We start from the raw sequence: 12,908 nt of genomic DNA, 5'->3' as shown, positions 1-12,908 counted from the left end.
TAGAACCTGGTTTAGATGAAAGTCACTTCTACAAGTTCAAATTAATGTTATTTGGTAACCAAATTCCTTACCTCTGACTGCTGCAAATGCTGATACCTGGAAGAGTTATTGATGTTAAGGAAAACCACCACACTGCTATGGTCTCCTTCCCATCCCTTCTTAACCCTTTCAGGACCAAGGGACCTATTTGTCCCATGACTTTAAAATCCTCTCAATTTTGATTGGGATAGTCTACAGTTCTAAATTTGATATGCACGGATTCCATAGGATACTGCCTTTATGTAAACAAACTGGTTCCGACATTCATTCATTAGCGTCGTTGCCAGATTGACGAGAAGATTCACTTGCCACACTGTCCATAAGCCAGAAGTTTGATTTTTTTTTTTAAAAAAAATAATGATATTTCACAAAAAAAAAAAATCGATTTTTTTGGCATCTGCAAGCCCTTTTTACCATAAAAATGTCGTCAAAACCACAAAAATTGGCCTACGATCCTTATGGTCCTGAAAGGGTTAAACCCCAAATGAGGGGAAATGAAAAAGTGCATGCAAACAAGAGAACATGAAGACGGATTCACAGTGGGAGAAAGAGGAGACTCAGAGTAAGCAATAGTTTGAGGGGGTTTTAAATTCAAAAGATACCAAAGCAGGTTCCCCTCTATTTTCTTCACATTTCTGGAAAAAAAAGACAGAGACTTAGTAGGAAGCTGTAACTTTGACAATACATTTAAATGTGCATCTATCAGGTTTTTTTTGCTTGTTGTTTTTTTAACACACACATAGTACTGATCGGTTGTGGAGTAGCCTAGTGAATAGGGCAAAGGGTTGAGAATCGGGGAAGCAGGCGGTTCAAATCCTGCTTCATTCACTGATGTTCCATGTGACCTTGGGCAACTCAGTTCACCTTCAACTGCCTTAAGTAGAAAAAAAAAAAGGGTCGGGCAAGAAAATACCTATTATACTGGACTGTAACTTGCAAATGATCTGTTCCAACCAGCCACCTCTCCATTCTTCAGCAAATGGTAAAATGTCAGGAGTGATAGGAAGATACAACCATGGCAAAATGACATCAAAGGGAGTGAAGACAAAGCCAAATTCCTTTATGGCTGTTGCTCTCCAAAACAGAAAGGTTGTTATTTCCAATAAATAAACAAGGTAAAGTGCAAGGTGATTATGATTCTGGTTAGATAGTGCTGAATTGGGCCAATTTATCAGGGTCTGACACTGAACAGGACATGGGTAAGGAGCCTGGAACCTTCTACTACTGGAGTTAGAGCCAGCACTGATGGCAGGGAAGGTATTTTCTGTCTCTAAGTTCCCATGTCTGAAGTGGGGATGCACCTGTCAGTGTCATTTCCATTTTTATCCACAAAATCCCTGAATTGCAGAAAAATAGCTTGTTTTAGCAATCTTGACCATAAATGTCATATTTGAAACCAGCCTATAGATATCTGGGATAGAAAGATCCAGACTTGTGCTTTTATAATAGGCAAATCTCCAGCTTCTAACTTTATGTTCACGCAGCCAAAATAAATGGATGTAAACCTTATAAACGTTCCCACTGCACCTCCTTATGACTCTGGGCAAGTCACTTTACTCTCCATTGCCCTATGTGCAAAACGAGTATCTGTATACTGTATAACATGAAAATCGCTTTGTTCGTAACTACAGAAAAGAATTGTATCCTTGCAAAGATGGTTACAAAATTAGAATTACTAGAATTAACATGTAAGAATTTTGGCTAACATAAATGCTTGTGGCCTGCACCTTATCTTTCCGATACAGCCCACCCCTTCTGATGCAACTTCCTGCTTTTGCAAGAGTAAGAGGAGTTAAAGGGAAGGAAAGGCCCATCCAGTGCAGGCCACCTATGAGTATCATTGCCGTATGAAATCTAACCTTATATGATGAAATAATTAAAAAAAAAACAAACACTACCACAACACACATAATAAAAAGTAGGACTGCATTTCAATTAAAATTTTAATTGCGATAAATCATTTTTTTATCCAAGATATTTTATTAGAGAATATAATTTAAATAAAGTAGATGCTCAACAATCTTAACAACATAGTTGAACTAAGTATGTAAGGAACATAAGAAAGCAAATTGTTACATTAAATACTACAAAATTTGGAAGCACAGTGCACTAAAAAATGAAAAAGAAAAAAAAAAAGAAGGGGGGAGGGGGAAAAACCTAATTATACCACCCTCTTCCCTGCTGGCACCCCCTACTGGCGTCTCAGGGCCTGTGTGGAGGGCCTCTGTGCATGTGCAGACGTCGATGCAATGATGTCAAGTATGTGCGTGATGTCATCATGGCGATGTCCGTGCACTTCCAGGTGCCTTGAGCCGTGGACACTATCTTTAGCGTACTCCAGCTCAAGAAAGTTTGAGATACACTGATCTACAACTAGGTGGTTTACAAAGTGTGAACATAAAAACTTAGGAATAAACATCATAAAACAAAATCACAAGTACCTGACAAAAACCCCAAATAGCAGCAGCATTCCATGTCACCGATCCAGGGCAAATAGTGGCTTCCCCTCTGTCTTCCTCAACAGCAGACTATGGACGTTTCCTCCAGGAACTTGTTCTGAGTGGAAAAATTTTTCTACCTATTGGTTTTAAAAGTATTACTCTGTAACTTCATCAAGTGTCCCCTAGCCTCTGTAAATCTTTTTATTTATATACAGTGAACCCTCGATTATCCGGACCTTGTTTATTCGGACTTCGGATTTAACGGACCGCGTGTCCCAGTGACTATAACTCCCAGTTTGCAATGCATCACCCTTTTCAGCGACACTCTTCAAGTGACGCCAGTGCAATGTTCAGGGGCTGAGCAGCCACTTCCCAGAAGAAAAGCTCCGGGCAGGGAGTTATTCACGGGAGGTAGGGATATTCGAATTTTCCAGACAAGAAGTCCGTTAAAAGCAGGCTCACAATCTATCTAATGCACCTTGGGCCATGGGGGGATTGGGTAACTTGCCCAGGGTCACAAGGAGCAGTGTAAGTTTGACCCCACAATATCAGGGGGTACTGAGGCTGTAGCTTTAACCACTGCGCCACACATACATAGGCCAACAATGGCCTCAAACATCAAACAACACAATACAAAGACAAAGGCAAATGAGATAGTACAGCAGCCTAAAATTGTTGTGATCTGTAATCAAAGCAATCCCTTAGTTCCCCGCCCCCAAATCCTACTACCCTCCCCAAACAAAAAAGAAGGCTCTTGGGGTCCCAGTTAGCAAAATAAAGTAAATTAGACACCGCTATCATTTCCTCCTCCTTTAAATTGAATAGCGAAGTTTCTCCTGACTCTTATTTGGATGATAAGATCGCATGCTGGAATACTTCTTTAATGTCTCTTTTGGATAACCTAGCTCCCCCTCCAGACCCAATTAATCTCGAATCAGAAACACAAAAACCCATGGTACTCCGCGGACCTTAAATGAATCAAGAAACAGCTTTACTCCCTGGAAAGGAAACAGAGGTGCGCAAAATCTATGGCCAATCTTAATAAATATAAGGAACACGCTGCCTTCTATAGGTCTAAAATTATCCAAGCGAAAAGAAATTACTATTCTAAAATAATCTCAAAGACTAAAAACACAAGTGCGCTTTTTGCAATGGTATGTTCTATGACTTCAAAAAAAGGATCAAACCTTCGATTCAATACAATATCCTGCTGTATAAGAACTGGCACTTTATTTCAATGATGAAATTAATAAAATCAGAGCTTCATTATCACATACTGCTCAAGTAAGCTCTTCAGATCTCACAATCAAGGATCATGATCAATTTACTCTGCCGTCTTCTAAGTGCTCTCATTTTACTCTTCCTACACTCTCAGATATTCAAAAAATCATAAATACTATGAAGATCCCCCCCCCTATCTCTTGAAATTATTTTTTTCGATCTTTGGCCCACACATTCTTGACTTAGTTACCTCAAGTCTATCTACTAGTTCCCTACCAAAAATCTGGAAGGAAGCTGTAATTCATCCTTTAAATTAAAGACTATAAATCAAGCACATCAGACAACTCCAACTACCGTCCAATCTCTAACATTCCCTTCTTAGCAAAGCTCATGAGAAAGTAGTCTTTTCTCAAATCTCGGACTTCATAGAGAAAACTAATGTGCTTCACCCAAATCAAACAGGATTTCGTAAACACCATTTGATGGACCTTTCACCGATATCCTTTACCACAAATATCATATCCATTTACCACCTTGACCATCATAAATCCGTTTTACTCATCTCCCTAGACTTATCCTCCACTTTCAACACAATAGACCATCACCTATTATTACATCGACTGCAGGAAATGGGCATAACTGATCATGATTTTCCTCCTATTTTAAAGATCGTTCATGAAAAGTTTTTTTCAACAGTTCTACTTCAGACACCTTTCCAATTGATTTTGGCATTCCTCAGGGCTCAATTATTTCCCCATTACTATTTAACATTTTCTTGGCTCCATTGATAACACTTGGCCAGTCCATTGGTTTTACCGTATTTGCCTATGCAGACAATATACAGTTATTACACCCTATCGATCTTGACAATCCAATTGACATATCTATCATTAATCAAAAACTAATGAAAATCAGCAAATGGATCTTAACACTAGCAAATCTAAAACAATGATATTCCTCATCAAGGATGGGCTAACTTTGTCCAGTCCGATCAAACTTGAATCTACCCCAATTCAAACAGTGCAATCTATTAAATTATTGGGAGTAATCTTTGACGGAAAATTATCATATCATGAACAGATTGGCTCAGTTGTTCAGAAATGCTTTCATCGTTTACGGATGATACATTCACTCGCCAAACTGCTAGACATTCACTTAACATTATCGTTCACTCGTTAGTAATCTCTTGCATTGACTACTGTAACGCTCAATACAAAGGAATAAGCAAGAAAGAAATTAGACGCTTACAAATTGTTCAGAACTCTTCCAATAAAATTATAACAAATACGAGAAGTTTGATCATGTTACCCCCTTATTGATTAACGCCTACTGGTTACCAGTAGAACACCACATTACATACAAAATTATGTTACTGACTTACAAAGCTACAGCCTCTGGTCAACCGGACTTCATTAATAGATTCTTAATTCCTTATTCTTCTCAACGTTCCCGCTGATCAATCAATCAAAATTTGCTTTCAGTCCCATCTTTAAGACACATTAACACTATGCAAACTAACATTTTCTCTGTGACTGCCCCTATTTTGTAGAACTAAGCCCCAAACTACCTAAGAGAAAGTACTTCACTAAACACCTTCAAATCTAATTTTAAAACATTCTTGTTCAAAGACGTCTTTGACCTATGATCATCCTTTTAATGATGCTGTACATACTTTTTTACCAGCATCAATGCTAGCCTTTAAGTCTCCCCGCCCTTTCATTCTCCTCCTCCTTTCTTTTCTATCCAAATATTGTAGTTCTTCCCCCTTTTTCCTTTCGCTCCTGTTCTAGTCTGAGTGATTTGTGTGTATTTGTAATGCATATATTTGTTTATTTTTATGTATCTCCCTTTGTTTAATATGTAAACCACCTTGAAGCCTCATTTGGCGGGATATCAAATTTTTAATGAACTTGTAACCAAACTCTCAGAATCACCACCGCAGTCCACTCAGTGCTGGTTCCGACTCCAATCCAAATATTTATTCCAAACTTTATGATATAATCCCAATGTATGGCGCCTAATAGCTGTCAGCTTGGACATAAGGTGTAAATAATCTAGCTTAGATCGAGCTCTTTGCAATTCAAGTCTATGGGCACTTTTCCAAGTAGCTGCCAATACCAAGCGTGCGTCTCTGTAAATTTTGATGCAGTTAAAAAAAAATGGATCCATTTGTACCTGTTCTACACCACTCAGGATTTTATAGACGTCAATCCTATCTTCCCTCAGCTGTCTCTTTTCTAAGCTGAAGAGCCCTAACCTCTTTAGTCTTTCCTCATATGAGAGGAATTCCATCCCCTTTATCATCTTAGTTGCTCTTCTTTGAACCTTTTCTAGTGTCACTATATCTTTTTTGAGTAAGGAGACCAGAACTGAATACTCAAGGTGAGGTTGCACCACTGAGCAATACAGGGGCATTATAGCATTCTTAGTCTTGTTTACCATCCCTTTCTAATAATTCCTAGCATATTGTTTGCTTTTAAGGCCACTGCTGCATATTGGATGGAAAGGTTTCAGCATATTGTCCACAATGACACCAAGATCTTTTTCTTGAGCACTGATCCCCCCCAAGGTGGACCCTAGCACCCGTGCTGTATTTAACTGTGAATGTCACTTGTAACCCATTCTGAGCTCCCGGGAGAACGGGATAGAAATCCAAATAAATAAATTAAATAAATAAATAAAATTCAGAAACTATGATTTGGATTATTCTTCCCAATGTGCATCACTTTGCATTTGTCCACATTAAAATTTCATCTGCCATTTGGATGCCCAGTTTTCCAATTTCCTGAGGTCTTCCTGCAGTTTTCACAGTCCGTATGCGTTTTAACAACTTTGAAAAATTTTATGTCATCTGCAAATTTAAATCACTTGTCGTTCCAATTTCCAGATCATTTATTTTGTTTTTATTATTTATTAATTTTAGATATACCGCCTATAAGTTATCTAAGCAGTTTCATGTAATCAGGCATTTTCCTTGACTGTCCAAGTGGGTTCACAGGTGGGCAGTGGAGGATTGAGTGACTTGCCCAGGGTCACAAGGAGCAGCATGGTATTTGAACCCACAGTCTCAAGGTGCTGAGGCTGTTGCTCTAACCACTACACCACTCCTAACACTGGTCCCAGTAAAGATCCCTGTGGCACACCACTATTTACCTTCCTCCATTGAGAAAAATAGCCATTTAGCCCTACCTTTTAGTTTTCTGGCTGATAACCAATCCTTAATCCACAATTGAACATTGCTTCCTAACCCATGACTCTTTAATTTTCTCAGAAGCCTTTCATGAGGAACTTTGTGCTACTACCAATAAAGCGTACTTTGAACTGTATACCTGTGGCTGAATTATTGACACAAGCAACAAGCAAGTAAGAAGAGCAGAGGGCAACCACAGCAGACACAGAGGACACACAAGCAACAAGCAAGTAAGAAGAGAAGAGGGCAACCACAGCAGACACAGAGGACACACAAGCAACAAGCAAACAAGGGTAGCAGGTTTAAAATCAGGTGAGGGACCTCAAAGTAACACCAAGGATGCTACATAAGGAGCAAGGGAGAAGCCACTTTAGACAGCAGACCGGCAAGCGGACAGCAATGGAAGCATGAAACAGAAGCAGGATGTTAAGCTACCCAGTTTTCTGCAGCCAAAACAGGATGCTAGAAATTATTAGGAAAGGAAAGGTAAATAAGATCAAGAATATTATATTGACTCTGTATTGCTTCATTGTGCATCCTCACTGAGTATTGTGTTCAATTCTGATCATCATATCTCAAAAAAGATACAAAGAAATAGAAAAGGTTCAAAGAAGAGCAACCGAAATGGTAAAGGGGATGAACTCCTCTCATATGAGGAAAGATTAAAGAAGTAAGGGCTCTTCAACTTGGAAAAGTGATGGCGGAGGGAGATACGATTGAGGTCTACAAAAAACAGGTAAAAGTGGATCGATTTTTACTCTTTCAAAAATTACAAAGACTAGGAGGACACACAATGAAGTTACATGAAAATACCTTTAAAACCAAATAGACGGAAATTATTCTTTGAGTGAAAAAAATGCTTAAGTCTGTAACTCAATTGCAAGAAGATGTGGTAACAGCAGTTAAGAATAGCTGGATTTTAAAAAAAAAAAGTTTGGACAATTTCCTGGAGGAAAAGTCCATAATTTGCTATTGAGACAGACATGGAGAAAGCCACTACTTGTCCTGGAATCGGTAGTATGGAATGATACCATTATGTGGGTTTCTGCCAGGTACTTGCAACCTGGATTGGTCAGGATACTGGGCTAGATGAACCACTGGTCTGACCCAGAATGGCTATTTTTATGTTCTTAAGTCTACATATTCTACAAAGAGATGCGCATAAATTCTAGTACACAGAACCAAAAGGGATGTTGGCAGGTCCTGGGCATTCCAAAAATCTATGTGCACTGTTAGAGAATGCACCTGATCCGCGCCTGAGTTAGGCATGGGGATTTACACCAGATTTTAGTTGATATAAGCATTCATGCCTAAATTTAGCTGTGGGTCTTGGAATTAAGCGCTATTCTATAGACTGCACCTAACTTTAAGCACAGTTTACAGAATAGTACTAAGCGGGGGGGGGGGGGTTTCTGGGCAAGTTTTTTGGCACCATATACAGAATTTCTCCCCATCAGAGTAATATTTTAGAAAACAGTCCAATACAACATTCTTACCTCTGACTATGAACATGTCGTATGACATACTTCCAGATATCTGCACTCTGGCCAACACAAAGTCTAGATTCAAAACATAAAAAAGACCCTTTGAGCACAACACTATAGCAATTCCTTTTATAGCCCACTACAAAATGGTCACCATTACAAAAGGTTTGAGGTTTATCAGCCCTATTCACAGCCATTTGACTCTCTTTGGCAAAAGATTAAGGTCTAGAACAGTGTTCTTCAACCTTTTGATACCTATGGACCGGCGGAAATAAAATAATTATTTTGTGGACCGGCAGTTGAAGAACACTGGACTAAGTCGTGCTCATCTCCACCCAATCTATGCCCCAGACCCCGCCCCCATAATAGTACTAATTGTAACACCATTTTTTCCATTCATTTTTCATATATATATATATATATATATATACACAATATAATCGTATTAACAGCACATAATGGTTAACCACAAAATTAAAATACACAAAGCAAACTGTATTCTTTTCAACATTCATTCCTACCAGAAAAAAAGATAACCCCTTGCAAATGTAAGACCAAAAATTAAATGTACTAACATTTACAAATAAACCCTAAGACGCAAGACTCTGCAAGCAATACAACCCCAAAGGAAAAGAAACAAATGCATTTCTTCCTGAACAGACAGCAGATGTAAATCAATCACTAAATAAATAAATTAAAGCATTCCCCCTACCGATATTGTCTCTCTCCCTCCATGCTGTGCCTTGCCTTCTGGCCTGCCCCCCGGTGTTATCTTCGGGCTGGTCCACGGTGCGATCAACGTGGTGACTTCGGGCTGGCTCCCTGAGTGCTGCATTGCACAAAGCTGTGGGCAGCGCCCGCACCTCATCTGGAAGCCTTCCCTCTGACATTGCGATGTTAGAGAGAAGGCTTCCGGTTCAGGTGCAGGATGCGCGTAGGAGCCTTTTCCCACAGCTTTGTGCACTACAGCACTCAGGAAGCTGGCCCAAAAACGCCGCGTTGACCACACCATGGACCAGTGTCTGGAGAACACTGTCTTCTGCCCGATGGATGTTCCAGCCCTGTGAACCAGCAGAAAATTTCTACGGACCAGCATCGGTCCACAGACCGGCGGTTGAAGAACACTGGTCTAGAACAGAACTTCCCAAACTGTGGGTCAGGACTCAAAATGGAGACATAACCACATTGGGGGACACCATCTCAGTGGGCTCTCCATAGATACACCATTATTCTGCACTTTCAAGGGGAGGATCACAATTTTATTTGGCCGCTATCATGGGGTCATAGCCATAAAAAGATTTGCAAGTAGTGGTCTAGAAAAATAAACAGGAATGTATTGATACTTTCTCAACACAGCTTCAGAAGGGATCTTGTGTGCTGGCAGTCCCATCTCTTCCATTGCCCATTTTTTCAGCTCCTGTGCCAGGCTTTTGCGTTCCATTGCTCTAGAAAGAAAATAAAAAAATAAGCTACTATACTCACCATCCTTCTATCTTAAATCACCCAGATAAGTTGCTAAATATATGTTATATGAGTAAAAAGGATTTAACACTTTTTGAACTTGCTCTCTTAACTGCCTCATTCTCTTCAATTTCTCATATTTTTCTTTCCACACAAAACAACTTATTAAGTATGTGTTATTGCAACTAACCCTACAAGCTTAATGCCATCAAATAACAATGGACATGGAGGAAGTATGCTATGAATTCACTTGTACTGTGATCTGCTCTAATGTTAGAGAGATCTTATAATAAAACCCTAAGCACGCATGCACACTCTTACAGGCGTGTTCCGTGAACCGTCGGTCCGTGGCCGGCAAGAGTGCGCATGCGTGCTTTGACTCCTCCCCTCACTCACTAAGCGGCAGCATCCTCGCTCCGGGATCCGCTGACCCTCCTATCTCTCCCTCCCATCGAGATGACCTTAACAACAAACCTCCCTCCAGCGTTGACAGCCGCAGCACACTAAACAGGCAGCTTCGCGGCTTTCTCCTGCTGGTGAGTCCCTCTGCCGCATCACTGATGACGTCATCATGACGCGGCAGAGGGACTCACCAACAGGAGAATGCCACGAAGCAGCCTGTTTAGCATGCTGCGGCTGCCAACGCTGGAGGGAGGTTTGTTGTTAAGGTCACTCGCTGGGAGAGTCGCATGAGAGGAAGAGATAGGAGAGTCAGCGGGGGTTGGGCTGGGAAGGGAGAGAAGCGGTCTGCCTTGGGTGCTTCAAGGCCTGGCTTCTTCGGGCAGCAGCAGCATTTACAATTCGCTGCTATTGCCGGCTTCATGCCTTCCTCTCTGGCGGGTCCTGCCTACGTCCTGTTGGTAGGAAACACATGCTTATACCACCTCTGACTCCTACACTTCCAGATTCCTTGCTCTAACATCATCATTCAATCTCCAGCTGTGCTCCTATGCATCAGAATAGCGACTGCCTTGACCTTATCATCATTTGCTCTACCACCAATTTCTGCAACTCAGCTCTCCCGCTCTGACCATCATCTGTTCACATTCACAATTCATCAACACCCTCTCTCTCTCCCCCCCCAACCTGTATTTGAATATCACTAGTGATGCACTGAACAGGCAGGTTGTTCCAGGCATATGATGCAGCAAAACAGAAAGGACAGAGTCGGGAGTTAGCAGTAGAGGAGAAGGGTACACACAAGAGAGATCTACCCAACAAACAGAGTTCCCGGGGCAGAATATAGGGAGAGGAGAGATATTGAGGAGCTTTAGAATTAAATACACTTGTAAGTTAGTAATAGTTTGAACTGTATGCAGTAGAGGACAGGAAGCCAATGAAACAACTTGAGGAGAGAGGCAACGTAAAACAAGACTCCAACTGCTGGAATTGTTTGAAAGAGTCTGGAACTCTTGATCACATGCTTTTTCATTGCACTATAGTTCACTCCTTCTGGATTCGTATTTGGGACACTATAAAATCTATTACTAAGTGTTCAGAAGAGATTTCCATGGACATTGTAATTCTTCGTTCTCAACACCCTTGTTTCACACAAACAAACTGCCCACCTAAACTCATTGATGCCATGTTTGTAACAGCTCTTATGCATATTCTAAAAAATTGGAAATCATCCTCGCTACTTGACTACACCTTTTGGTGGAACTCTCTGAGCATGTATCACAAATTTGAATCTTATGCATATGAGAAAAACATGATTTCTCGACTCTCCAGAAACATGGTGCGAAATAAATCACCTTGGTCATTCTTAGATTCATATGTTCATTCTAACCAGTAGACACTTCTGCCTCTCTCTCTATCTATCTATCTCTCTCTTTTTCTTTTTCTCCCTCTTTCTTTCCCTCTCTCTTATTTCACTTCCCCTGCTTTTCTGCCTTTCATATATCTTCTATTAGCAGTTACAAATACCCTGGATTCTTTTTATTAATCTGGTTGTATGTAAATGATTGTAGACATAGATTTTTGAACTGCTTTCTGTAAATTTCTTATAATATTCAATAAAAACTAATGAATTAGAACAGTGCTAGGAATGAATCCAGTTTATGGAAAGAGCTCTTGACTTCCTGACATCTTGTTCTCAGAAAATTTTAAGACAGCGACCCTGCAATCGGTGTTGCTTTCCACAACACAATCGTACGAACTCCAACGAGACAATTTTTAAATCGCAGTAACTTAACACATCTGTGACCCGTTATGGAGACCAACATAGCAAGGAAAATGAACACATGAAAGCTATCACCGACGATTATTTTATCAGCCCTTGTTTCTACCCTTTGAAATCCAGAAGGAAGCTCGTTTTGACCCTGCAGGAATTAAAGCTAACACCAGGAATGAACTTTAGAGAGCACAACATCTCTCCTATCCAGACCAATTACTAAATTCTACTCTCTTCGCCTCAGAGATGCTCTGTGCATACCCACTCTCTCCAGCATTCAGATGCAATCCCCTTCCCCTTCCCCATCCATTCGGAGACCGGGGAACCGCTCTCCCCTCCCCGCGGTTTGCCATCTATCCCCCCTCTCCTCCCCGCGGTTTGCCATCTATCCCTCTCCTCCCCGTCGGCGATCCAGCACGACTCCCTGAAAAGCCCCTCCCCCTCCTACCATCCTACCTGAGGTCGCCCCCCACCAAACCCGAAATTTCCTTCTTCGGTGACTGTCGGACACAACCTCGCTCCCTCTAATGTGAAAGTGGGCCACGGCTTGGATTCATTTTGCCGCTTTTCTCGTTTTGAATCCGCCTCGCCGGAAACAGGAAACTGCCTAGGAGGGCAGAGAACTGAAAAAAAAAAAAAAAAAAAAGAAGTTGTATTAGAGGAGGGCCGAGGGCGGAACACCACCGAAATAGAAGTGGCTGGGCCAATCGCCAGCGATCTCCAGGAAATACACAGGATCTGGGTCTGTGGGGGGGTCACGTGCGAGAGGAGGAGCCTCTCGGGCAATCAATTACGGGAAGGGGTAAAACGCGGACCTCGCGGATCTAAAACCGCACGTCCTTAAAAATCTCAGCTCCGTGCCACTTGTACTTTCTGGCTCTGACAGACCTCGATGACCA

The 12,908-nt window shown here is 41.1% G+C and overlaps 1 protein-coding gene across 1 annotated transcript in view; it reads right to left on the bottom strand.

Annotated features, from left to right (window-relative positions):
• The window catches only part of HAUS5 (HAUS augmin like complex subunit 5), a 99,433-nt gene extending 86,806 nt beyond the window's left edge, over positions 1–12,627 (bottom strand). The window contains exons 1-5 of the mRNA XM_033914971.1: positions 12,466–12,627; positions 9,719–9,820; positions 8,388–8,450; positions 642–674; positions 72–96 (exon numbers count right to left, since the gene is read on the bottom strand). Of these exons, the coding sequence (XP_033770862.1) occupies positions 72–96; positions 642–674; positions 8,388–8,450; positions 9,719–9,816 (219 nt within the window). The 5' untranslated portion in view covers positions 9,817–9,820; positions 12,466–12,627. The remainder of the gene's footprint in view (positions 1–71; positions 97–641; positions 675–8,387; positions 8,451–9,718; positions 9,821–12,465) is intronic.
• Positions 12,628–12,908: the final 281 nt, after the last annotated feature.

Source organism: Geotrypetes seraphini, chromosome 11 (assembly GCF_902459505.1).
Source record: "Geotrypetes seraphini chromosome 11, aGeoSer1.1, whole genome shotgun sequence".
Lineage (NCBI taxonomy): Eukaryota > Metazoa > Chordata > Amphibia > Gymnophiona > Dermophiidae > Geotrypetes > Geotrypetes seraphini.
Note: the sequence above shows the minus strand (reverse complement) of the source record. Positions and strands in the feature narration are given on the sequence as shown.